This window comes from Pogona vitticeps, chromosome 2 (assembly GCF_051106095.1).
Source record: "Pogona vitticeps strain Pit_001003342236 chromosome 2, PviZW2.1, whole genome shotgun sequence".
NCBI classification, from domain to species: Eukaryota; Metazoa; Chordata; class Lepidosauria; order Squamata; family Agamidae; genus Pogona; species Pogona vitticeps.
In genome coordinates, this window is record NC_135784.1 from 13,948,247 (window position 1) to 13,975,068 (window position 26,822).

Genomic DNA, 26,822 nt, shown 5'->3' on the forward strand with positions numbered 1-26,822 from the left:
AATGAAAAGGGGAGAGAAGAAGGATCACTCTGAAATAAATGTGTACCATCATTTTTAAAAAGGAAAGGGGAAAAAATATTGTGGCATCTTCCAGTGTGAGCTCTCTTGAGCCCCGGCCCCGGCTTACAGAGGCCCCTGGGATAACACAGGAAATAAAATCAGTGTCAAAAGTGCCACAGACTGCACAACATCGGGTGTCCAGGTTTATGTAATAATAACGATGTGCCATCAAGTCAATTGTGACTTAAGGTGACTCCTTCCCAGATTTTCTAGAAGTGGTCTCCTGTTCTTTTCTTCTGGAGGCATCCCGGGATTGTGCAGCTTGCCCAAGGTTGCACAGGCTGAGTCTGTTCATAGGAGACACAATGGGGAATTCGAACTCATGACCTCTGGCTTTGCCTGAAGCCCTGAGCTATCCAGCCATATACAGGTATACATACAGGACACATAGTGTGAGAATTGGACTATTAACCCCTGGCCATGAGGCTGGCTGGCTAGCTCAGTGGTTTAGATATTTGTCCACAGAGCCCGTGGTTGAGAGTTCAGTTCCCCCACTGGGGCTCCCGGGAGAAGAGCCAGCCTGGGTGGCCTTGGCCAAGCTGCACAGGCAACCCCAGAAGAAGGGAATAGGAAACCACTTCTATGTATTTCCTACCTTAAAAATCCCTGGAAAGGGTTGCTATAAGTCCGATTCCACTCAATGGCTGCCACTGACATTAGGAACCCAGGTGGAAAACCATCAAGAAAAAGGATGATGGTATGGACATTAAGAATTGAATTTTAGGACGAGATTTCAGAATCGGCTTTTGCAACTCATCTTCAGGTCGCAAAGACAGAAAAGAATACAGTACTCATACAAACCAAGAAAACTAGGATATGATTTGACCAGTTAAGGTACTGTGAATGCATAAATTGTACATGCACACAAATGAAATGCAAATCTGAAGATTTCCTTGTCAAAGGGACCGTTGTGTGAATTCAGATGGGCAAAATGAAGCAATGTGAAAAAATAGAAGAATCGTTTCTAAGCTGTTGCTTAATATTGTAAAAGTGTGGCTTTTAAAACATGTTTTTGTCCCTTAGTTTATTTTGCAGCCCGGTGCCTGTGGCCGTCATACTTTGTGCTGTGCCAGACGTGGGGCTTCCTCACCTCCTGTGCATCCAAAATAACCCTTTTCTGAGTGCCAGAAATGGGGGGGGGGGCAATATTTTTCCTTTTGGCTCCTTTTTCTTCCCGTTCATGTTATTCTATTACATATTACAATTCTCTTTCTTTAAAACTGCTGCACGTCCAGGAATACATCCCAACTGGAGTTCAGCGAAGGAGCCAAGGAGAGACCGGGAGAGAGAATTGGACCTATGTTCTCTTTTGTGGGTGGCTGCCCTCCATTTGTAGACCTGCTGGTGGGCAAATCCTGCTTTTGAAGGTGCACACAATTGAAAGGGTTGCCCAGAAGCTCAGCTATGATCCTGAACCATCAGGATGGAAGCTGCCCATTCTTAGTGAGTATTGGATAGAGAAGAAAGCCAAGAGGTGCACACAAAGGTTTCTAGGCTACAGCCTTCACTGATCAAGTGAGCCCTTGCTCAGAAGGACATTCCAGGTACTGTGCTTTTTCAGTTTTCCAGGTTTCAGTCTTTTCAGCCCTTATCCAGAAGATCTAAGCCTTTTCCAGAAGAAACAGTGGCTTTTCCCAGGCTTCTCCACACCTTTTGGTTTGTTCTTGCTCCCAACGTGGCTTGTTTTGTTCCAGGCTTCTTCTTGGGAGGTAGGTGGAATTTATCGCTATGGTGCTTTACTTACATAGAAGGTTCCTTGTCAATGAGAAGTTGCTTAATTCGCACACATTGGGGGCAAAAAAAAAAACCCTCTAGAAGTTCAGTGAGAAAGCTGGATTTGTAATGCATTTTCCCCAGGATTTTAAAGTCTGCATGAGAAGAACCACCATTCAAAAATCCATCTTTATGATTCTCCCCAAACACCAACTTAAAAGAGTAATGCAGTTGGAAGGGGCTCAGAAGGCCCTTGAGTCTAGTCTCGGCCATCACTTTACAGCTGCCACCTAGGCAGAGCAGGAGGATGGAAAAGAACGTGGCAGGCGTATTTCTTTGACTAAAACTTAGAGATTCAAGGAAGTAGCTGTCTAGTAGTAAGTAACACTGTGAATGAATGAATGTAAAGTGATTTTTACATACTATAAGTAAAATACGGATAAAACACGACGTTCATAGATGTTGGGTGTAGCCCAGTTCCCCTTACATTCTTCAACTAAGTAAAAATACAGATAAGCATGGAATGCACATCGCCCTTCCTTGGTAAAGGTGTGAAACAGACTCGGGCGAATAGAGAAACAACAACTTGGATTAACCTTAGAGAAACAGAAAAACAAGGGCAAAGATAAACACACCCAGTATCTATGCATGTCATGCTTATCTGCTTTTGTAAATTTAACGCACACACATACACAAAGATCTAAAGCCCTCCTTTCTTTAACTACAATTCCCAGAATCCCCAGCCAGCAGGGCCCATGGCTTGGGTGATGGGAGTTGTAGTTGGAATCCTTAGACGGGCGTATAAAGAACTTTGTGAATTTCATTTAAAAATGCTCTAAAAATCTATGAAAATTTAAAAAGTATAAATGCTGGCATCAGAAACACCCTGGGAAAGTGCCTTCAGCCTCCTGTAAGCTAAGCAGAGGGAAAATCTTGGGGTTCGGCTCTGAAAGGGTTAGAAGCAACAGACCATGAGATTCCTAGAGAGGTAGGAAATGGGAAAGATGAGTCCTCTGTCACCGGAGATGAAATTCCATCACCTCCGCTCTAGTCCCTCCTCTTTCTTGCTCTGGAGGTACCGATTTGAATGGGGATTTCAGAAAGAAAACATTTTCCTCCCCGGATTACAACTCCCATCCCCTTCCAGGCGGTGGTTAGACTTTTGCAGACTATCGTCTTAAAAAGGAACTTTTCCCAATCTTTGCCGCAAAGAATATCCAGAGCTCTAAAACCCTTCCTTCAAATACTACAACTCCCAGAATCCGTAGCCAGCAGGCCCCATGAATGGGAAGATGGGAGTTGTAGTCTGAAGGGTGGGAAAAACATACAAACCTTGGAGAGATGTATAAAGAACTTGGGAACCTTGTTGGACTACAACATCTGTAGTCGCCCTGGCTGGGGATTTGGGGTGTTGTAGTAGAGAAGAAAAAGAAGCGTTTCCAAGCTCTGGGTCTCCCTCCAGCTTGCCGTCCGCCCGTTTGCCCATCCCTGCAAGAAGGACTCGGGTGGCGGCTCGGCCTGAAAGGAACGGCGTTACATTTCAGAGGGAGGGAACGGAGCTGGGCTGGAGGGGGGGCCGCGTCCTCCAGGGCGGAGGCAGCAGCTCCTCTGCAGAGCCCTTTTTCTTCTTCCTCTCTCCTCGGCAGAGCAAAGTCCTCGCTTGCCTCTCCTGCCCTTTCTGCTCCCTGAAGAGATCCTCTGGTAAGGATCCCCCTGACGGTCTTCTCTCCCCCCCCCTCCGGTCCCTCTTCTGTTTTTTGTTATTTTAGATGGTTTGGATTTCTTTTAATCCAGCGCCTATGCAACATGTCTGGTTCTATGGGGCTCTCTCTCTCTGTGTGTGTGTGTGTGTGTGTGTGTGTGTGTGTGTGTGTGTGTGTGTTTGAGTACTGCAAACACAAACGTCTTCATATGTACAGTATATGTGTGTATGTACTGTATATGTATATACACACACATATATACACACTATATCATGTGTGAGTGTGTTTGTGTGTGTGTACATATACATATATCTGTATACTGTATGTTACCCTTATATAGATAGGGTCTCTAAAGCCCTGAAATAAAAGTCAAATTAAAGTGAAAATACATAAGATCACTGTGTGGATTCATCCTTCCAAGTGCCTCCTCCTGCACAAAAATCCTGGGAAAAGATGGCCAGGGGGAACCCAGCAGCTCTTCTCTTTCCAATTGAAACTTTGAACCACAGCTCTTTCCTAAGATTTCCCCACCTGTTAGGCTGAAGTCCACATAGACCATAAGGGGTTACCCTTGTTTTTAAGGTGGAAACCTGTTTCCAAATTCTTCTTTCATATTATATGAGTTGGTTTTTTTTTTTTTTTTTTTTTTTTTTTTTTTTTTTTTTTTTTTGTCTATGACAGCTGAGGTGGTGAGCTTCCCGGGTCCTGCCTTGGTGGGATAGAAAGAAAATCAATCTATCAGTCATACTGCCGTGCTCCATGTTTTTATTTTCTTCTATGGTTTTAATTGTAGTTATTGTATTACAATTTTACCCTCACATCACTTTATGATTTTCGATTTCCATCCCTATATATTAATGTTGCTATTTCCTATTTTGTTCCTGTACTGTTTTTTGTTGTAAACCACCCAGAGTGGCCTTGGCTGCCAGATGGGTGGTATATAAATCAAATTGATTGATTGATTGATTCGATTTGATTTATACCCCGCCCATCTGGCCTGTAAGACCACTCTAGGCGGCTTCCAATAAAATAACATAAAATTAGATAGATAGATAGATAGATAGATAGATAGATAGATAGATAGATAGATAGATAGATAGATAGATAGATAGATAGATAGATAGATAGATAGATAGATAGATAGATAGATAGATAGATAGATAGAGCCATTTTGCAACCAGCATGGTGAAAAAATTCATTTGAGGAGTACCTCCCCCTTTAGGGGCATCAGGGAGTGTCTTAATTGACATTGAGAGAGATGTAACATTTATCAGGTAATTTGCTGGCCCTATGGTGTCTCAAACTTGAAACCCCAGATATTTTTGGATTACAAAAACTCCAACCCATTGGATGTGCTGCCTAAGTCTTCTGGGAGTTGTAGTGTGAGGACCTATCAGCCCGCAGTTTTGGGATCTCCTTTAGCCTCTTGTGACAAGGGCAGTAGAACTTGGAGTTTATATGTACTTTTTAAAAGGCAAGGATGGGCAAATTTTAGGGACAGAGATGGCCACAAATTTAAAAAAGCACCAAATTTATTCAGAAATCACGAATTCATTGATCCATATTTACACAAGTCAATGGCCCAGACAAATATGGATCAACCAATTTTTAGCAAATTTTGTGAATTCGGGGTGGGCTCTTTGTGGGTGTATAACATGGACGGCAAAAAACCAAACGTCACTGAACTTGGATGGACTGTAGAGGAGAGTAAGAGGAAGCTTCTGTGTGAATTTGGTGTCTCTAGCTGCTTTGAAGGCCATTTTATAGAGTTGTAAAGTAAAACATGAATTCATCAATCAATTCATCAGGGGAAAAAATACAGTGGTGCCTCACTTACCGATTGCCCCGCATTACGACGAAATCGCTGTATGACAATCTTTTTGCAATCACAATTGCGATCGCAAAACAATGGTCTTAATAGGGTTTTTTTGCTTTGCGATGATCGGTTCCCTGCTTCGGGAACTGATTCTTCGCAAAACGATGTTTTTTTAAACAGCTGATTGGCGGTTTCAGAATGGCCACCGGGTGCTTAAAATGGCTCCCCACTGTGTTTAGGGACGGATTCCTCGCTATACAGGCAGCGAAAATGCCCACCATATGGAGGATCTTCGCTGGACGGTGAGTTTTTACCCCATTGGAACGCATTGAACGGGTTTATGTCACGCACCCATTCCCGTTTGTTTCTCCACACAACCCAGGTTCAGTTTCAGGTGTGACATTTATTTTTTTTTTCCTTTTCCGCTGCCACCAGAGGAGATATTCCTCACTATATCAAATATGACTCTTCAATCAGTGTTATTCATTAAACAATGTTTATTAAAGTGTTCACAAGTTAATCATGTAAAGTAATTCATGGATGGTCTTATTTTATTCCTGCAATCAACTGTGATTTTATAACATTTATATTTGCTTAGATAGAATCATGTTACTTCAGATATTTTATTCATTTCTTATCTTGTTCCTTATCTCCCTATTCTTCTCTAACACAAGACTAGTCCTAACTGCCTAAACTGCTTTTCTCCAACTCATATCCCAAACTCATCCCTAACTTTAACCTAACTGACTCCAAGTTCAGATTCTAACTGCTCTTTAACTGTTATCCATTTTCTTATATATCCCTAGTCCCGCCTTTTCTGTACAGCCATTGGCTCCTGAATCAGGGTTCCATCGTGATGGACTGGAGTGGTTCCTGACCTGTCCGTCACAGGTTTCAATGCGTTTCAATGGGGTTTTTAATTTCGTTTTACACTGTTTTCGCTTAATGGCGATTTTCTTGGAATGGATTATCGTTGTTAAGCGAGGCACCACTGTACTTGATTTGTGATTCATCGACCCTGACGAACGACAAATCAGAACAAATATATTCAGGGATTTTCTCCCAGAAATGATGTCAAGAGGCAAATCAGGTTCATTAATCAGGTTGCTCTAATTCCTGTTGGAATTAGAGCAACCTGCACATTATGCCTTTAGCAAGGTTGGATGGGAGAGACTTTGAGTGAATATCAATCATGCAGTACAGCCAATTGTTTCTCTACCTCAGATTCCCTTTCCCGCCTTTTTATTTTTCACCTCAGAGTTCTGAGTCAGTTAGTAATGGCAGCATTCTGTGAGGGTTAAAGTCTCATTAGTCATAGAGAACAGAATATGAGTATGTATGCAATCAGTTAGTAAAAATAAATAAATAAATATATAATATAATAAAACAATGATGCTAAACAGTTAAGATTTTAAACAAGACTTGTATAACAAGTGAATGGGATTCCCAGTGTGGTGTAGTAGTCAATAAGAGTGACAGACTAGGACTCCAGAGAACAGGGTTTGAATCTCTGTTCAGCCCCCGAGGAAGTGAAAGTGATAAAACCACTCCTTAAATATCTCACTTACCTGTCAAGATTGTTGTGAGTTCTGACTTGACAACACACACACACACACACACATACAAGTAAATATGTTTTTATTGTGATATATATTATGATTTTGTAAATAAAACAGAAACATTTTTTATTTTATCTCAACACCAGATTCTCTGATTGAATCAATTGAGACTATGTGCCAGTTGAGGTAAAACTAACTAATAATAAGGGGTGATATATTTGAGGGAGACTTGTAATTATATTAATCTGTTCTGTAAATCCTCGTCTGGATTTTTCTCCACTGTGTAGCTGAAGATTTATAGGCCAGCAGTTTTCGACACTCTGCCAATAAGAAAAGGCAGCTGAGAGGAAACAAGGAGAATGCAAAAAGTTCAATAATTGGAAAATCAGAATCCACGAACAATTTTCCACACATTCTGCCAATAGATTTTACTGCTGCCTATTACTTAAAATCCTTTCCCTGTTTCCCAGGCAATTTGCTATCCCAAAGGCTTCCCAAACTTGGAACTCCAGATATTTTAGTAATACAAACTCTGAAAGCCTTAAACCACTTTATTCTGGAGAAATATTCAAGATATCAAAATATTGATGTCATGGGCCTGCGTTGATTATTGATCACAAGCAAGTGCTTAAGGGAAGCTGTACCTAAGCAATGCTTAAAAACCTATTTTTCCCCGAAATTTTTGCTTAACATTATAATGGCTCAGATTTTTTAAAAAAAGAAGCAGTATCATCTTTAATATTTAAAGAAGCTCATCTCATGAGCTGTCCTGGATCCGGCCTTGGTGGGATATAAAGACAATAAATCCATCAGTACAAAGGCCCCTCAAAGAAGGATTTTCCTTAGTGAGTGACTGTCTCTGAGAAAATAATTGGGATGGTTTATATTTTCTTGTTTCTAAATCTGTTTTTCACATTATTTTTCCCTAACATTTTAGATATTAATTTAGATAATTAATTCTTGAACGTTTGAATCATTTACTGTCTTTATCTTTTAATATGATGTTTTTCATGATGTAGCCCACCCTAGATCCTTTTCAAGGAGAAAGATGGGGTAAAATATATATTTTAAATAAATGTAAATAAATCAGGACAAATAATAACAATCTGGTTGATCAACCTGAGCTGACGGAGGTAGTCTCGGACCTGGTGTTGAGGACTCCCAGGCTGTTGGTGCTGGGGGACCTCAACATTCATGCTGAGGCTCCCTTGACTGGGGCGGCTCAGGACTTCATGGCCGCCATGACAACCTACATTGCTGGAACCAGTTGTATTGGCTCTTGCCTTTCCATTGGACCATTTCAGCAATGTGGAGAGGGGGGATCTGCTGCTTGGGTAACAGCCTATCCTCCATATTACCTTACCCGGGCTTCATGCTCTGGAGAGGACACTCCTCCATTCAGAGCATGTTACCATAGTCTCTCGAGACTGAAGGATGCCTATGCTATGGTTGATCAACCTCTGTGAGAATCTTGCAGGTACATCCTTTGACTAACACTAGAAAGGGCTGTCACATTTCTCTCTTTGCTAGAGGGGGATATTAGCTTTTCAACTCAACAGGTGTAATTTGCATGAGCAATAGCATTTAAAGGCTTACAATGGCAGATTATTTTTAGGGAGGGGAAGCCCCTTAACCAAAAGGAGACACCTATGGCCATTCAAGGAACAGGGAAACAGGGAAAGATTAATAGAAGAGCGATAATTAAAGCATGCCTCATGCTAAACTGCAGCTTTCCATGACAGGCTCTCAAAAGTAATATGTAAACATTTCATCGAGGCTGTGAAAAACCTACATCTGTTTCTAACCATGGATCTCACCAGGGTTTTCCCACCATTTTCTCACAGAATATCATAGATGTTATGGCAAGAAATGAAGTGGAATGGCTTATCATCTTTGTCCAGCAGAGAGGAGCAAAATAAAGCCTGTTTGGTTTCGCTTAGTGTCTTAATTGGTGACATAATTAGCCTTCCCACTGATGTTTGTGAAGGTGGACTCCCCCATGAGCCAGATTTTATTCTCCTGAATCATTTTTAGCAGCTCATCGACTTTGTTACTTGAATTGAAAATCTGTTTTCCCCCACTCATTTTTATTTCCTTTCTTTTTAGGAGGAAAATGTCAAAGAGGAGAAACAAAAGAGCTGGCCATCAAGTGCCAGAGGAAAAGGGGGAATGTCCGAATACAAAGAAGGAGGATGAGAATCAAGACAGAATGAAGAACCTGGGAGGAAAACAAGTAGAAGAGAAGATGGATGGACCCATTGCTTGTCCAGAGGAAGTCCAAGACCATCAGAAAACTCCTGAAGCAGAGGAGAGCAATGAGTACTCCAAGTGCGGGAAAACCTGTGCCCATAAAATGGCTCTTGATTGCCATGGGAAGATTGACAAAGACGAGAAACCATTTGCATGCCTGGAGTGCGGAGAAAGTTTCAGTCGTTCTGCAAACCTTGTTAAACACCTCAGTATTCACACAGGCGAGAAGCCATTTGAATGCCTGGAGTGTGGAAAAAGCTTTAGAGTAAGGGAAAGTCTTACAACCCATGAAAGAATTCACTCAGGGGATAAGCCATTTAAATGTCTAGAATGTGGAAAAAGCTTCAATCAACGTGCAAACCTTGCTACCCATCACAGGACCCACACAGGCGAGAAGCCATTTGAATGCCAGGAGTGTGGGAAAACCTTCAGAGTGAGGGAACATCTTACAACCCATGAAAGAATTCACTCAGGGGAGAAGCCATATACGTGCCTGGAGTGTGGAAAGAGTTTCAGTCGAAGTGGAAGCTTTGCTAGACATCACAGGACGCACATAGGCGAGAAGCCCTTTGAATGCTTGGAGTGTGGGAAAACCTTCAGAATGAGAGAAAGTCTTATAACCCATGAAAGAATCCACTCAGGAGAGAAGCCTTTTACGTGTTTGGAGTGTGGGAAGAGTTTCAGTCAACATGCGCACCTTGCTACCCATCACAGGACCCACACGGGCCAGAAACCCTTTGAATGCCTGGAATGTGGGAAAACATTTGGACAGAGAGCACATCTTATAACCCACGAAGGAATCCACACAGGGGAGAAGCCGTTTAAATGTCTGGAGTGTGGAAAAACTTTCAGCCAGAGCTCAAGCTTGAATTTCCATCATAGAATCCACACAGGGGAGAAACCATTTGAATGTACGGAATGTGGAAAGACCTTTAGATTGAAAAACTTCCTGATTAGCCATCAAAGCACACACAGGAAAAAGAAGTCATTTAAATGACTGAAGTGTGGAAAGACATTGGGATAAATCATTTGAGCACCTCCAAAAAAACAAAATGCTCTTGGTTGTTGTGGGGTTTTTTGGCCGTGTTCTGAAGGTTGTTCTTCCTAACGTTTCGCCAGTCTCTGTGGCTGGCATCTTCAGAGGACAGCAGCCTGTGCTCTGGGGCTGTCCTCTGAAGATGCCGGCCACAGAGAGTGGCGAAACGTTAGGAAGAACAACCTTCAGAACATGGCCAAAGAGCCCGAAAAACCCACAGCAACCATTAGATCCCGGCCGTGAAAGCCTTCGCGAATAAAATGCTCTTGTTTTCCCTGATTCACACTGGGGAGAAACCAGACAATTATCTGGAGTGTAAAAAGAGATTCAATGCATATTGTCAAAACAATAATAAATATTTGTGTCATCCAGACAATTTTGAGTTATGGTGGCTATTTTCAGGGTTTTCCAGGCAGATAACCCATGACAACCATCGGCCTGTCCCAAACTATCTGCCCGTATTCATGCTGCAGGACACACTTTACGCCTGGTTTTCTGTACTGGGGTAGGTGTTGCTGACTTGACTGTGGAGGAATGCCCTGTAGTTCCATTGTCATGGACAGATCAGTACCTTGTTTCCCTGAAAATAAGACCTAACCTGAAAAGAAGCCCTGGTATGATTATTCAGGAGGCTCGTGATATAAGCCCTACCCCAAAAATAATCCCTGTTCAGTGAAAGCCCACCCGCCACCATTGTGCAGTAACCAGAAGATGAAATGACCGTATTTGAATAATGAAAAAATGAAAAAAAAAAACATCCCCTGAAAATAAGCCACAATGCAAAAATTAATATAAGACCCTGTCTTCTTTTTGGGGAAACACGGTGTATGGTGGGGTTTGGACTCAATGGAAATCAGAACCTTTGCTGGAGGACAGACTAAGATGGTCCATCCCAGAAAGCTGATGAATCCAAGTGGTTTCCTGATGGCTGTTGAGGAGTTTCGTAACACCTTGGGGGGTGATTCTGTTGAAGCCCTGGCTGATCTATGGAATGGGGAAATGGCAAAAAAAATTAGACAGGATTGGCTCCAAATGTCTATTTCCACAAAGTAGAGTACAGTATATAACAGTCACAAATAATTATTAAAAAATTACAAGCATTGCAGCCAAAAGGTGAGTGAGTAAAACAAGGAGCGAAGGGAGGACAAAGCAAAGTAGCTGGATGTGGCTGGAGAAGGAGGTACCTGCTGTTTGTGCCATCTGCGTTTACGTAAAGGAAATTAAGCATTTTGACCTTTAAAGGGATTTTTATATGAGCTATAAGATGGTAATTACATAGTCTGCCGTTTGGTCTGCTACATGGGGATCATTTGATTTTACTCCTTCACTTGAGGACTTTTTCCTTTGTTTTTGAAAAAGGTGAAAAACAGTTTTGAACAAGGTGAGCATTTTATTTTTATGTACACAACCTCGTTTTCATTCCAAGCAAATGGAAAGTAGATCTTTTCCATTCCTCTTAAGAGCGTGTGCTGCCCTCTTAGATCCATTTACTTGGAAGTAAGGGCCATTGAGCTTCAAGGGGCTTGTATCTGAGTAGACTCATAAAAGATGGCACTGAGGGCTTTTCCCTGCCATCCACCTCACATTTCAGCGACTCCTCTTCCTCAGGCTTTTTGAACCTCCTGCCAGGAACGGTTTAGTCAAAGACAGCAACTCCTTGGTTCAATTTTATAATCAAATTGGGAAATAAATCCCACAGACAATGGGCTTTCATTCACGAAAAAATGCCCTGTAAATTCCAGGGAGAAAAAAAAAATAAGGAGAGTTGTTGCAATAGTAGAAACCAGGAAAAGAATCACCATAATTGCAAGGTTGGAATGTTTTCCTTTGGCCTCCTGTGAGCGAAGCAGAGGAAGGACCTTAGCGCTTGGCTCTGAAGGGGTTAAGAGCAACAGAGTGTGACATTCCTAGAGGGGAAGAAAAAAAATATGGAGAGGAAGAGGAAGCCTTTTTTTCACCGGAAGTGTTCCTCCTTCTCCCCTCCCCGAAGGTCCTCCCCCTTTCTCCTACGGAACCGCCAATCTGAATGGGGACTCTGGAAAGATACCTTTTCCTGTGGACTACAACTCCCATAACTCTTCCACGGTCTGGTTCGACTTTGACGGACTGTGGTCTAAAAAAAAAGTAACATTTCCAAAGCTTTTTTAAAGGAAAGGTGCAAAGCCCTCCTTTAAAAAGTTGCGCTAAATTTCCCTGGATCTCCTCCACTCTGGATCGCTCTTCTTACCCCCTTCTTTTTCTGACTCCTCCGGATCCTGACCCTCAGAAGAAGGTCCTTGCGTGTCTTTTTCTTCCTCAGTAACTGCGGTGCGTACACGACCCGAGTGAGCTTTACCTGGAGGGAAGGGCTGGAAACGAAGGAGCATCAACCCTGATTTTCTGCAGGTGAATCACAAGTATCTTTGCTTCCTGTGTGACTTTTCTCTAATTTCATCTCATGGTTTCAGCCTCGTTATTCCATCCTGCACTTTTCCATTGTTCATTTTATCATGGGGAGGAACAAAATGCTTCTCTTTGGACTACATGTCCCAGAATCCTCCATCCAGCATAGCACCTGCCAGGGTGGCCAGAGGATTCTGGGAAATTTAAGTCAAATAAATTTATATACATAGTATACCCATACAGTGAAGTTCACAGAGACACCCAGAGACCAGACCCACATGCATACAAAAATAAACATTTCCCAGCACGGATATTGAATTAATTCTGAAAGATATAAAAAGGTCGAATTTTGTTGCCTCATAAAACACTTAGGGACTATTTCCAGCAGGGTGGTGGATAGAGCTGATTTAGCTATGACTATTTATTGGAGTTTCCTGAGGCATTTTGGACTGCAGGCACTTTTGCTGTTTCCCAAATCTTGAAATATCTCCTTTTCTAAACGACCACTCCAGTGGCAGAACAGGTCAGGAGATGTTGTAAACTGAGCTTGCCCACACATTCACACCTCCAGAAACCTCTAATTTTACTTTTGAGCTGTTCCAGAAAGAGTCAAAGAGAAAAGGATGCAAGGAGAAAAAAAAGCTTAGAAGTAACTAGTTATGGTAAACACAGTTACCAGTGAGTAATTGCTGTTGGGTAGTGAGCAGTGTAACAAGCTTCTTACACAGTTAGATTAGAAGTTACTTGCTCTCTAAGGTGAAGCCTTGTACACTGGACCAAACTGATCAAAAAGGCAACAATAATAACATTAACAATCATAACAACAATAACACTAATTATCATAATAATATTCATTAAAATGTAGAAAAACAAACAGGCCACAAATCACATAACCTCTGGTGTCTGTATAGAAATAGAAGGAGTATTGGAAACTGTCACATTACAGCACTGATGGTACCTGTCTGTCATGGGTTTGGAGGGAAAGTTCCATCCTATGGGAGTAGAAGGCGGGACATCAGGGGGGAGGAGCTGTACTGTATATATATTTGGAGCTTGTGTGGAGAGTTTGGTGTGGGAGTCTGTGTGTCAGACTGGGTACAACTGTTTGTCAGTTAGTACATACCTGATAGGTTCAGGTTTCTTTCTAGGTAGCCAGAACTGATAGGTTCAGGGTCTGTGCGTTACCTTAAAGGGTTCTGTGGGAACCAATCTGTTATATGTGTATGTTTGGGGCTATGCCACGTTACCTTATCCTATTTACCTGATCTTTTTATTTACCCTGTTTGTTGTTTGAATAAACCTTGTTCTTTTATTTATTAAAATCCATTCCTGGTCTGTGTGACTCCTTATAGGGAATGGTTGGTGGCAGCATAACTACAGGGTGGGATATTCCAGTAGGTCTGGGGTTGCCACATTGATTGGTGTCCAGCGTGTGGGATACGACTAGTCCAGTTGTCCAGTGGTCCAGCAAAGCCTTGGCAAGTGTGCCCAGAGCAAGGGGGGTCTAGTCAAGGAAAATCTGAGGGCACGTAGGTAATCTTCTAGGTTTACCTCACGGGGAGGTAGGCTAGTGGAAGAACGTGCAAACTCAGATTGGGGGGAACTAGATTAGGGAGCTCTGAGGCAACCTGTTTTGGCGGGAAAGGGCTGAGGCAAAGCTGTGTGAAGTAACAGTGATCTAGCCTGTCTGCTGAGAGGCCTAGCAGAGGGGGTGGATTCTACCTGGCAACAGTTGCAAGTTGGTGCTGAAGGAACAGCAGCAGTCTATAGAAGGCTGTTTCTGAGGCAAAAGGAAAAAAAGTCGTCGTTTTATTTTGAGGCTTGACTTTTGAAGGCAGCCTGTTCTGGGGGGATTATGCCCTTGACTAGAAGCCAAATGGCAGAAATGGGGGAAGTGAGAGAACCACAGGGAGACCAAGGTTCTGAGGAGGAATTTGGCTCAGTGCAGGAAGAGAACTGACCTCAGAACTCAGGAAAATGCTCCTAGCCCAACAGCATGAACTGAGGGTGAGGGAAATGGAAAAAGAAGAAAGATTAGAGAGAGAAAGAATGGAGGAAAAGGAAAGGGAGAAACAGAGAAAATTTGAGATGGAAAGGGAAGAGAAACAAAGACAATTTGAGTTAGAAAAAATGGCGTTTGAGCTGAAGAAGCTGGAGATGATGAGTGGGAATAGGAATAACAATAATAATGAGGGGAACCCAGGGAATGGGGAAGGCAGCCTGTCTAAAACTGACCTGAAGAAATTCCCTGTGTACCACAAGGGAGATTGCCCTGAGGTGTTCTTTTCCCTCGTGGAAAGAGCGTTTGTGGACTTCTCAGTAAGGGAAACTGAGAAGATGACCATTATGCGATCTTTAATCAGTGGCAGCCTGGCAGAAGTCTATGCAGAGATGCCAGTGGAACTGCTGAAGGACTTCGCTGAGTTTAAAAAACTGGTGTTTGCCCGGCATGGGATAACTGCTGAACAGCTGAGGCAAAGATTCAGGTCACTCACAAAAAAACCAGAGCAGACTTTTACCCAAGTGGGGGCCCAACTGGTGAGGTTGCTAGAGAAATGGCTGTCTCAGGAGGGGACAGAGACCTTCCAGCAGCTCAAAGACCTGATAGTGCTGGAACAATTTTATTCAGTCCTGCATGGGGAACTAAAGTTCCAGGTGAGGGAGAGGAAACCTAAATCGGTGACAGAAGCGGCAGAGATCGCAGATTTTATTTACCAAATAAGGAAGCCCTTAGGTGCTGAGGGGAAAACTGTGGGTAAGCCTAAAGAAACCTACAGCAGGTACTCTCAGGGACCAGGGAAAAACCAGCAAGGGGGAGGGGCCCATGTTGAAGGGAAGCTCTCAGACATGAAACCACCAAGACCTCAGATTTTGGAGGGAAAACCAAAACCAGATGAGAAAGACGCCAAGTACAGCAGAAAATGTTATTTCTGTCAAGGAAAGGGCCATCTAATCTCAGAGTGTGAGAAATTAAAGCAGCTAAAGGGAAATTTGCCTCATGATTTGAGTGGAACCAAGCCAAAAGCTGTGTTCTGTGTCCAGACAGAGCAAAGCTCCTTGCCACTGAGGGAGCCTGTTGCCATGGCTACTCAATCTGGACCAGTTACATCTGCTGATCAGGCTGGGGAAAATGGTCCTCTTGTGGAGGTCAAGCGCTGCTTACTAGTGAGGACAGATTCGCAATTGTTTGAGACCGCAGGGGTGGACGTAGGAATACTTGACCATCAGTATAGGGGGCTAAGGGATACTTGTTCCCAGGTGACCCTGTGCCATCCAGACATTATTCCTAGAAAGTATATAATCCCAAATGAGAGCCTGAAGGTGGCAGGGATTGAGGGGCAGGTGATCTCACTGCCAGTAGCTGAGGTACCTGTGAGCTTTCAAGGCTGGAGGGGAGTTTGGCGGCTAGCGATTTCATCGACTCTGCCAGCAGCCGTGCTCGTGGGAAATGACCTGGCTGAACATGTGAAACGGGTGCTAGTGATTACACGCTCACAAGCTACCACGGGGACAGTTCAGGGGGGTACTGAAGAGCCCGAAGTTGAAGCAGATGAGGGTAGTCCCAAAGCTGTGGCAGAAACCTTAACCACAGACAGCAAATTTGACCAAGAGCAAAAGGCAGACACCACTCTCCGAAAGTGTTTTGAAAAGGTGACAGACACCCAGCTAACACCTGAAACCCCAGCGAGATTTCGCGAGGAAAAGGGAATTTTATATAGAGAGACCCTGATGAATATCTCAAATGGGGGAGATGGGATCAGAAGTCAGCTAGTGGTACCTGAAAAGTATCGCCCCATGATCTTACAAAGGGGGCACTCTGACATGTTTGCTGCGCACTTAGGGGTGAACAAAACACAGCAGAGAATCACACAAAATTTTTACTGGCCTGAAATAGGGAAGCAGATCAAGGAGTTCTGTAAACAATGTGATGTGTGTCAGAGGCAGGGGAATAACCGTGACAGGACCAAAGCGAAGTTGTGCCCTTTGCCTGTGATTGACACCCCGTTCAAATGTATAGGAGTGGATATTGTGGGACCTTTGCCCAAGGCCACAAAGAGGGGGAACCGGTTCATTCTCACCATTGTGGACCATGCCACGAGGTACCCCGAAGCCATTCCCTTGACTAATATCGAAACTAACACAGTGGCAGATGCCTTGGTGGGGTATATGTCCAGGATGGGATTTGCCTCAGAAATCATCACAGATTTGGGCACATCGTTTACATCGAAGCTCATGAAACGGTTATGGCAAATCTGTGGAATTAAACACAAGGAAACCACTGCCTATCACCCTGAAAGTAATGGGTTAACGGAGAAGTTCAATGGGACTCTGATGCGCATGATTAGGGCTTACTTGGCAGAGAATCCAAACAATTGGGACCAGAAGCTGCAATCCCTTTTGTTTGCTTATCGATCAGTGCCACAAGCCAGTACTGGGTTCAGTCCGTTTGAACTTTTGTTTGGGAGAAAAGTAAGAGGTCCACTTGATTTAATCAAACAAAATTGGGAGCAGATCACCCAGGATGACCCACAAGATGTTGTGACGTATATAGACACTTTAATGAATGACCTGAAGAGAAACCTAGAGCTAGCAGCAGAAAACCTGCAAGCTCAGAAGGTCAGACAGAAAACCTGGTATGACCAGAAAGCCAGGGAGAGGCACTTTAACCCAGATGAGGTGAAGATCAGTCCTGCACTCACCCAAGACCAGCAGCAAGAACTAAAAGTGCTGCTCACGAAATATCATAAGGTTTTTTCAATTAAGCCGGGGATAGTGAAAGGAGTGATCAAACCCCTAGAGGCCAAGATAGAAGCCGTTCGTGATTGGCCCAGACCCAACACCAAGAAAAAAGTCAAATCATTTCTTGGGTTGGTGGGCTACTACAGAAAGTTCATCCCGAGGTTTAGCGAGATAGCGACTCCGCTGACCGATCTGACGCGGAAGAAGACTGATGACCGCATCCCGTGGACCAGCGACTGTGAGGCGGCGTTCCAGAGGTTGAAGGAGGCGCTCGTTCATTATCCAGTGCTGCGTGCTCCAGACTTCGACCAGGAGTTCATCATCTACACCGATGCGTCTAACAGCGGAGTAGGAGCAGTTCTTTGCCAGGAGGATGAAAATGGTGACCAGCATCCGGTGTCCTACCTGAGTAGGAAACTCCAGAAAGGTGAGAGACATTTGGCAACCGTGGAAAAGGAGTGCCTGGCCATAGTATACGCGATTCAGAAGGCCAAACCTTACATCTGGGGAAGACATTTTGTTCTGTGCACTGACCACTCACCACTGCAGTGGTTAAAGACAATGAAAACCCATAATAGTAAACTTATGAGGTGGGCTTTAAACCTGCAAGACTTTGACTTTGAAATGAAGGTGGTCAGAGGGTCAATGAACTGTGTTGCTGACGCCTTGTCAAGAAGACCCGACGAGTGAAGACGGCGAAGAAACATGGACTATGTATATTTTGGTGACCAAAAGTTAAATGTACCTGTTTATTGAACAAGCTTGGTTTGTATTAATAAAGGTAACTTAATGTATTGCAAATATTAATGTTTAAATGCATAATTGATATGTTTGACCTAGAGTGAGTAAGTATGGGATTGTGTTATAATGTATAACTGTTTTGTGTTTTGATCCTGGTTGTTTTTTTGGAGAAAAACACTTTAGCTTTTCCCCTGCAAAACAACTTAAAAAGAGGGGAGGTGTCACATACAGCACTGATGGTACCTGTCTGTCATGGGTTTGGAGGGAAAGTTCCATCCTATGGGAGTAGAAGGCGGGACATCAGGGGGGAGGAGCTGTACTGTATATATATTTGGAGCTTGTGTGGAGAGTTTGGTGTGGGAGTCTGTGTGTCAGACTGGGTACAACTGTTTGTCAGTTAGTACATACCTGATAGGTTCAGGTTTCTTTCTAGGTAGCCAGAACTGATAGGTTCAGGGTCTGTGCGTTACCTTAAAGGGTTCTGTGGGAACCAATCTGTTATATGTGTATGTTTGGGGCTATGCCACGTTACCTTATCCTATTTACCTGATCTTTTTATTTACCCTGTTTGTTGTTTGAATAAACCTTGTTCTTTTATTTATTAAAATCCATTCCTGGTCTGTGTGACTCCTTATAGGGAATGGTTGGTGGCAGCATAACTACAGGGTGGGATACTCCAGTAGGTCTGGGGTTGCCACAGAAACAAACAAAAAGAACTGGAAATTTAAATTCAGGAGGGTAAGTATGACTTGATAGGAATAACTGAAACTTGGTTTTGATGACTCCTATGTCTTGAATACGTAAGCGAGGGATATAAACTGATCAAAAAGAATAGAGAGAATAAAAAGGGAGGTAGAGTTGCAGCATATGTCAAAAATATGTATTCCTGCACAGATATACAGGAGGAGGAGATTGGCTGTACCATCGAGAGCATATGGATCAATTTAGTTGGGGCAAAAGGCAAAAGGAACTTGGTAGTTAAGAGTCTACTACTGACTGCCCAATCCAAGAGAGAAAGCGGGTGGAACTTTTGAAAAAGAAATTGCAGGGTTTTCAAAGAGACATGACGTAGTAGTGATGGGAGATTTCAATTATCCAGATATATGTTGGGAAGAAAATTCTGCCAAGTATGGCCCTGATTTGTATGGCTAATAATTCCTGGCTTGTGTGGCTGCTAATTTTCTCCTACAAAAAATGGAGAAAGAAATTAGAGGATTTGCTATCCTTGAGAATGTACTAAGTACGAACAATTTCTATCATCACATGAAGACATGCAGAAAGATACTCTGAGGAAATAAGTAGAATTTATATCCTAATTTTGGAACAAGAGGAAAATGAGACAGAAATAGAAGGTTTGAAATCAACTTGGAAATGCAATTTAAAGACAGAAATTATAACAGAGAATTGGACAAAAATTTGGAAGATGAGAGTTTTAAGATTAATGTTGGTAAGAATAAAAAAATTTGTTATTAGTTTAAGGTGGTACATGACCCCAGTGAAATTGAATATAATATATTCAGACTATTATAAGGCCTGTTGGAAATGTGATGAAGAAATTGGCACATATTATCATATGTGGTGAGAGTAAATGGATTCGGAAATTTTGGAAATTGATTTTTAAGGAAATATATGATATATTTGGAAAAGATATTGAATTCAATTCTAAAATTGCGTTGTTGTCTATTTTTGATAAGATATAACTTGATTATTGCTCAAAGGAATTGATTTCCAATTTTATGACAAGTGCTAGAATATTAATTGCTGGATTCTGGAAAGATAATAATGATATTAAATTAGAAGATTGGTACAGTGGTGCCTCGCATAGCGAGGTTAATTGGTTCCAAAAAAAAATCGCTATGGGAAAACATCGTTAAGTGAAACGTGTTTTCCCATAGAGATGCATTGAAAACCGGATAATCCGTTCCAATAGGAACGGATTATCCGGTTTTCTCCCCCACTATCGGGCGCAGCCCTTTGGGAGAAGCCTTGGGGGAGGGGGGGAAGACGGCATCGGCTCCTGCCTTCTCCCCCACCACCTGGCTTCTCCCAAAGGGCTGCCCTGACTGTGCTTGCAGCAGCGGAAGAGGTGCCCGGTGCTGCAAGCACAGTCGGCCATGCCTCCCACCCTTCTCAAGCCGCAGGAGGTGGGGGGGTGGGAGGCATGGCCAGACTCCTTGGCAGGCACCGCGGCTCAGATCCGATCTGAGCCGCGGTGCCTGCCGAGGAGTCCGGCTATGCCTCCCACCCCCACCCCACCTCCTTCGGCTTGAGAAGGGTGGGAGGCATGGCCGGACTCCTCGCCAGGCACCGCGGCTCCGATCCGATCGGAGCCGCGGTGCCTGCCAAGGAGTCCGGCTATGCCTCCCACCCCCACCCCCACCTCCTTCGGCTTGAGAAGGGTGGGAGGCATGGCCGGACTCCTCGCCAGGCACCGCGGCTCCGATCCGATCTGAGCCGCGGTGCCTGCCGAGGAGTCCGGCCATGCCTCCCACCCTTCTCAAGCCGAAGGAGGTGGGGGTGGGGGTGGGAGGCATAGCCGGACTCCTCGGCAGGCACCGCGGCTCAGATCGGATCGGAGCCGCGGTGCCTGGCGAGGAGTCCGGCCATGCCTCCCACCCCCCCCCCCTCCTGCGGCTTGAGAAGGGGGAGGCATGGCCGGACTCCTTGCCAGGCACCGCGCCTCCGATCCGATCTGAGCCGCGGTGCCTGCCGAGGAGTCCGGCCATGCCTCCCACCCTTCTCAAGCCGAAGGAGGTGGGGGTGGGGGTGGGAGGCATAGCCGGACTCCTCGGCAGGCACCGCGGCTCGGATCGGAGCCGCGGTGCCTGCCGAGGAGTCCGGCCATGCCTCCCACCCTCCTCAGGCCGCGTGGGGAGGGTGGTGGGATCCATCCGGATCCCCCCACCCTCTCCCCGTGGCTTGGATCCGGCCCCCGGCCGGTTCCCCTTGCTTGGTCTGATCTGACCAAGCAAGGGGAACCGGGGGGGCGAATCCAAGTGGTGGTGGCGGTAGGGGCTTTGATCCGGCCCCCGGCCGGTTCCCCTTGCTTGGTCTGATCTGACCATGCAAGGGGAACTGGCTGGGGGCCGGATCAAAGCTCCTACCGCCGCCGCCGCCGCTTGGATCCGGCCCCTGGCCGGTTCCCCTTGCTTGGTCTGATCTGACCAAGCAAGGGGAACCGGCCGGGGGCGAATCCAAGCGGCGGCGGTGGTAGGGGCTTTGATCCGGCCCCCAGCCGGTTCCCCTTGCATGGTCTGATCTGACCATGCAAGGGGAACCGGCGGGGGGCTGGATCCATGCTCCTACCGCCGCCGCCGCTGCTTGGATTCTCCCCCCGGCCGGCTTTCCCTTCCATGGTCGGACTCTCTGGAGTCCAGCCATGGATGGGGTAACCGGCCGGGTGGAGAATCCAAGCTCGTACCGCTGCCGCCGCCGCTTGGATCCGGCCCCCGGCCGGTTCCCCTTGCACGGTCGGATCTGACCATGCAAGGGGAGCCGGCCGGGGGGCGGTTCCAAGCGGCGGCGGTGGCGGTGGGGCTTGGATCCGCCTCCCGGCCGGTTACCCCATTCATGGCCGGACTCCTGAGAGTCCGACCATGGAAGGGGAACCGGCCGGGGGGCAGATCCTAGCCCCGGATGCCTGATAGGCATCCGGACCCCTGCCGCCGCGGCTTGGATCCGCGTTGCGGCCGGCTACCCCATCCATGGTCGGACTCCTGAGAGTCCGACCATGGCGGGGGTAGCCGGCCGCGGGGCGGATACAAGCGGCGGCGGCGGCGGGGGTCCAGATGCCTTTTAGGCATCCGAAGGGGAATCCCGGCGGTGGCCTCGGAAGGACCCTTCGGAAGGGTCCTTCCGAGGCTACCGCCGGCATTTTCCCCCAGCTGAGCAGCGGGGCTCCCGCTCAGCTAGGGGAAAATGCCCCCTCCGAAGGGGAATCCCGGCGGTGGCCTTGGAACGACCCTTTGGAAGTGTCCTTCCGAGGCTACCGCCGGCATTTTCCCCCAGCTGAGCAGCGGGAGCGGTCCTTTGGAGGCTCCCGCCACTCAGCTGGGGGAAAATGGGACCCATGGGGAAAACATCGCAAAGCGATTTTTCCCCATAGGCAACATCGCAAAGCGATGGCAAAAGAGATTGCTTTTTTGCCATCGCTATGCGAATTCATCGTTAATCGGGGCACTCGTTAAACGAGGCACCACTGTATAATGAAATATGGGACATTGCATTAAATGATAAATTGACTACTAAACCTAAGATGAACAGAGGGGAAATAAGTTCAAATATTTTTATGCTATTTGGGGTAGATTTATTGAATGTGTATTAATGAAAGGAAAGAACAATCAATACAATTTTGGAAAAAATGTTTGTATTAAAAGTATTGCTCCAAAGGGTCCCGTGAGTATGGGGGGTGCACTGTGGTCTAGGTTGTATTACTAAGTGTTTTGTATTCTTGTATATGATTTTGTTTTCAAAATTTAAAAAATAATTTTTTTAAAAAAATGAATCTACTTGGTAACTGACTCAGGTTAAATCAGCCATTTTTACTTTCAGTATATATTTAATACATACCGTATTTTTCGCACCATAAGATGCACTTTTCCCCCACAAAACAGGGGGGCTGGAAAGTCTGTGCGTCTTATGGAGCGAAGAAAACAGATTATATTTTCCTGTTTTCTTCTCCTAAAAAAATTGGTGCGTCTTATGGAAAGGTGCATCTTATGGAGCGAAAAATACAGTATTTAATACATTTCAAGATCAAAATCTCAACAAGTCCCGCTCTATTCAGCACTGGTTAGGCCTCACCATGAGTATTGTGTCCAGTTCTGGACATCACACTTCAAGAAGGATGATAACAAACTGGAATAAGTTCAGAGGAGGTCGACAAGGATGATCAGGGGGCTGGAAACCAATCTTTATAAGGAAAGGCTGAAAGAACTGGGCATGTTTAGCCTTGAGAAAATAAGACTAAGGGGTGATATGATAGCATTTTTCAAATATTTGAAAGGCTGTCATACAGAGGAGGGGCAAGATCTGTTCTCGATCATCCCAGAGTGCACGACATGCAACAATGGGCTCAAGTTAAAGGAAGCCAGATTTCGGATGAATATCAGGAAAAACTTCCTAACTGTTAGAGCAGTATGACAACAGAACCAGTTAAATGGGGAGTTGGTGAGGGCTCCAACAGTTGAGGCCTTCAAGAAAAACTTAGGTAATTACTTGGCTGATATACTTTGATTGTATTCCTGCGTTGAGCAGGGGGTTCGATTTGATGGCCTTATAGGCCCCTTCTGACTTCACTTTTCTATGATTCTTCTGGACACCTTCCAGCTTCTCCACATCCTTTTTTTAATCTCCAGTGTCCAGAATTGGACACAGGATTCCAGGCAGGTCTGACCAAAACAGAAATAGAATGCCATATTACTTCCCTTGATCTGGACATGATTACTTCTACTGATTTGACTGGCTGTGTCCTGCCTCCCTCCCTCCCTGCCTTCCTTCCTTCTTCTGTCGCACCACACTGATCAGATATATTGCTGAGAAGCTGGCTGTCACCCACTTTATATTTGTGCATATTTTTCCACTGTCTAACTATGGGACTTTGCATGCTTCCCTGTTAATAGTCATCTTGTTTGTCTTTGTTTTGATAATACAGTATTTATAGCTCAGCTCATATCATCTACTCAAGCTGGGATGCAACAACAGCAGCTCCAGCATGGAAGAGGTACCACCCCTCTCTTCCACATCACCACAGCATGTGTTGCTCTCCACCCTTGGGCCACGGAGAGGGCCTTCACCCCAAGCAGGCCTTCATGACGGAGCAAATGTAGGGAAAGCTTCTCTCTGAAAAGCTCTGGGAGAGCCAAGCTGGTTAGGGCTTTCTAGGGAAGCGTCAATGCGATGACTTGAGGCAGAAAAGCAGCCAGTGCAATTCTTGCAGAACAGCTGTCCTGAGCGCTTTGAAGGGAGCTCTTCTCCGATGCCCATATGCCACGTTTTGGCACTCACTGCAGGGCCAAAAGTAGTGCTTCAGCTGGGCTTTTCCTGGACAGGTGTGACCTGGTCATAGTGACACATCCCTTGGTTGGATTCTTGTAACACACTCTACTTGGGGCTGCCCCTGGGAAGTGCTTTGAAACTTTACAGCTTCCAAGATGATGATGATGATGATGATGATGATGATGATGATGATGATGATCATCATCATCATCATCATCATCATCATCATCATCATTATTATTATTATTATTATTATTATTATTATTATTATTATTATTATTATTATTATTATTATTATTATTATTATTATTATTATTATTATTATTATTAATTGTATTTATACCCTGCCTGTCTAGTCATTTCGACCAGTCTGGGCGGCTTACAACATAAGGATCACAAGTTCTAAAAAATTTATAACAATTAATTAATTAAATGATTCTACAAGATGGGAAAAATAAAAAATAAATCAAAGAAAGAGAAAAAAAGGAAAGAGAACAGGAATTAACTGGAAGGGAAGGCCTGCCTATACATCCATGTTTTTAGTTGGTTCTTAAAAGTACCCAGCGAGGGTGCAGTGCGAATCTCAGGCTGCTTGCTGGGATCACATAACCCCCTCCCCCGTTAGAGCAGCTCCCACTGGTTGCCATCTGTTTCCAGACAGAATTCAATATGTTGGTTCTAACCTGTAAAGTTCTAAATGGTTTGGGCCCAAGCTATCTCAAGAACTATGTCTCCTTTTATGAACCTGTCTGGGCGTACAGATGATCAGGAGAGGCCTTTCTCTCAGTCATACAACTCCAGCACATACATCTGGTGGGAATATGAGAGAGGACTTCTCTGTGACCGCTCCCAGTCTCTGGAACTCCCTCCCCCTGGAGGCCAGGCTGGCCCCGTCTTTCCTTTTCTTCCACAAGCAGGTAAAGACCTTTCTCTTCAGGCAGACCTTCTTCCAGTGACTGATGGGGACAATAAATGAGACTGTTTATATTTCCCTGTGTGAGCCAGGAGGCAAGATGGTGTCAACGCTCACTGGAGCGCCATCCATTCCCATCAAGGAGACAGAGAAAGGAGGGGAATATGGACTCACGATGCCTCCAGAGGAAACTTCGAAGGAGTCCCTCATGGGGCGGAAGAACAAGTGTGGAAGAAGAGAGAAGGGAAAGGAGGGAATGGCGAGCATGGGAGATGAAGAAGAGGTCTGAATCAAGAGGATCTGGGAGATATTGGAACCGGAGGAGGGGCCCAGGAGGGAAGATTTCCTGGGAGAAGCGTCTGGGCCCCTGTTGCCTATACAGAGGGGGACAATGATGAAAGAATGGTCACCGGTCGAGCAGCCAGGCCCTTGGAATTTGTGTTTTGGGAAACCCTTCATTTTAGAAAAAAAATTTAGAAGGCCCTTCCCAACCCGTTAGAGGGAAGAGAGAATATGTTCCAGTTCATGATAATTCTTTATTCAATAGTTCTAAATTAAATGTTCAATACTTACCGTTTTAAATGGCGTCCGTATCTGATTAAATTATTAGAGATAAGGAAGAGCCGCATGACCATCCAACTGAACCCTCACACCTTGCTTCTAGATTTTTTTAATGCGTTTACCTAGGATTTTTAAAATAATGTTATTTATTCTTCTTTAATAGTTGAAGAATTTACTGCTTTAAGTTTTTAATATTGTGTTGTTAATTACATAAATTAGACTTCAATCTAGATGGGCAGGATATAAATTAAATAAATACGAATAAATAAATAAACCAGCTTGGATCATTTTTAAAGGGGTATGTGGAGTAAAATATTGTAGGTAGGTAGACAGACAGACAGATCAGGACAAATAAAATCTATGTAGCTGTGTCTTCAGTCAACCTCAGCTTTCACTTTTGCAGTGAGAATCTTGCCCTTACATCTTTTGACTGACACTGTGATATCCCTCTGTTTGCTAAAGAGACAGATTAGCTTTTCACTAGTTTGCATGAGACAGAGCATTTAAGGGCTTTTTTTAATGGAGATGGGTGTGAACTGGAGGACAAGAATATAGAGGAAAAGGAGAGTGAGTTGTCCCCTCCCACGTTTAAGGCAGAGGATAGTAGCAGTGGTGTGGAAAAGGTGACAGAAGAAGTGAAGGGACTAGAGATTGGAGAAAAGCGGGAGGAGCCAAAGAAGGAGAGAAAGAGGGTAGATATTGTAACGTTCAGCCCTGCCCTCACCTGTCCGTCACAGCTGGGCAGTGGAACAGCAGCCAATGAGGGGACGGAAGGTGGTGCTAAAGGGGGAGGAGCTGGGATATAAAGGGGTGTGTATGGTGTTTGAGAGATCAGTTGGGGAGATTAAGTGTTAGAGTGAGATCTGGAGAGATCTAGTGTGAGAGTGAAAGAGGCCTGAGTGCCTGAGGTGTCAGTGAGGGGAAGTCTATGTGCTTGATTTTAAATAATTAGAAGTGATTTACATCTTGATTATCTTCCAGAGATTTACTTATTTTCTTTTGTAATCAATAAACCAAGTTTTTATTTTTCAAAGAAACCCTTGTCCTTTTTCATTTAAAGGAAATGTTGGTGGCAGCAAGAGAGTATAGTAGCGTGGTGGGCATTCAGAGAGGCCTGAGTAGGCAGGGACTTTGGAGTGGCCCGCCACGTTACAGATATGATCCTGACAACAGAGGAGGGAGATAAGAGAGGAGAGACAAGGAAGGTAGTTGTGTGGGAAGAAGAGAAGAAACAGGAAGGAGAACCTCAAGTATTCAAAATACCTGAGAAAGGGAGTGTAAGGGATGCAACACGAGGAGTGGTAGAAAGGGGAAAGAAGCGAGCAGAACTAAAAATAACTCTGGAGGAGTT

At 44.6% G+C, this 26,822-nt stretch overlaps 1 protein-coding gene and 1 long non-coding RNA gene across 2 annotated transcripts in view; one reads left to right on the forward strand and one right to left on the reverse strand.

The window, feature by feature from the left end:
• The first annotated feature begins 4,079 nt into the window (after positions 1–4,079).
• LOC140703790 (uncharacterized) overlaps positions 4,080–26,822 on the forward strand; it is a 28,126-nt gene continuing 5,383 nt past the window's right edge. The window contains exons 1-2 of the mRNA XM_078386773.1: positions 4,080–5,594; positions 8,958–10,097. Of these exons, the coding sequence (XP_078242899.1) occupies positions 5,491–5,594; positions 8,958–10,097 (1,244 nt within the window). The 5' untranslated portion in view covers positions 4,080–5,490. The remainder of the gene's footprint in view (positions 5,595–8,957; positions 10,098–26,822) is intronic.
• On the reverse strand, positions 10,226–12,270 carry LOC140703889 (uncharacterized). The gene is made up of 3 exons (XR_012083067.2): positions 12,185–12,270; positions 11,937–12,044; positions 10,226–11,121 (listed from the first exon to the last, which is right to left on the reverse strand). It is a non-coding gene; the product is annotated as an uncharacterized LOC140703889 (long non-coding RNA).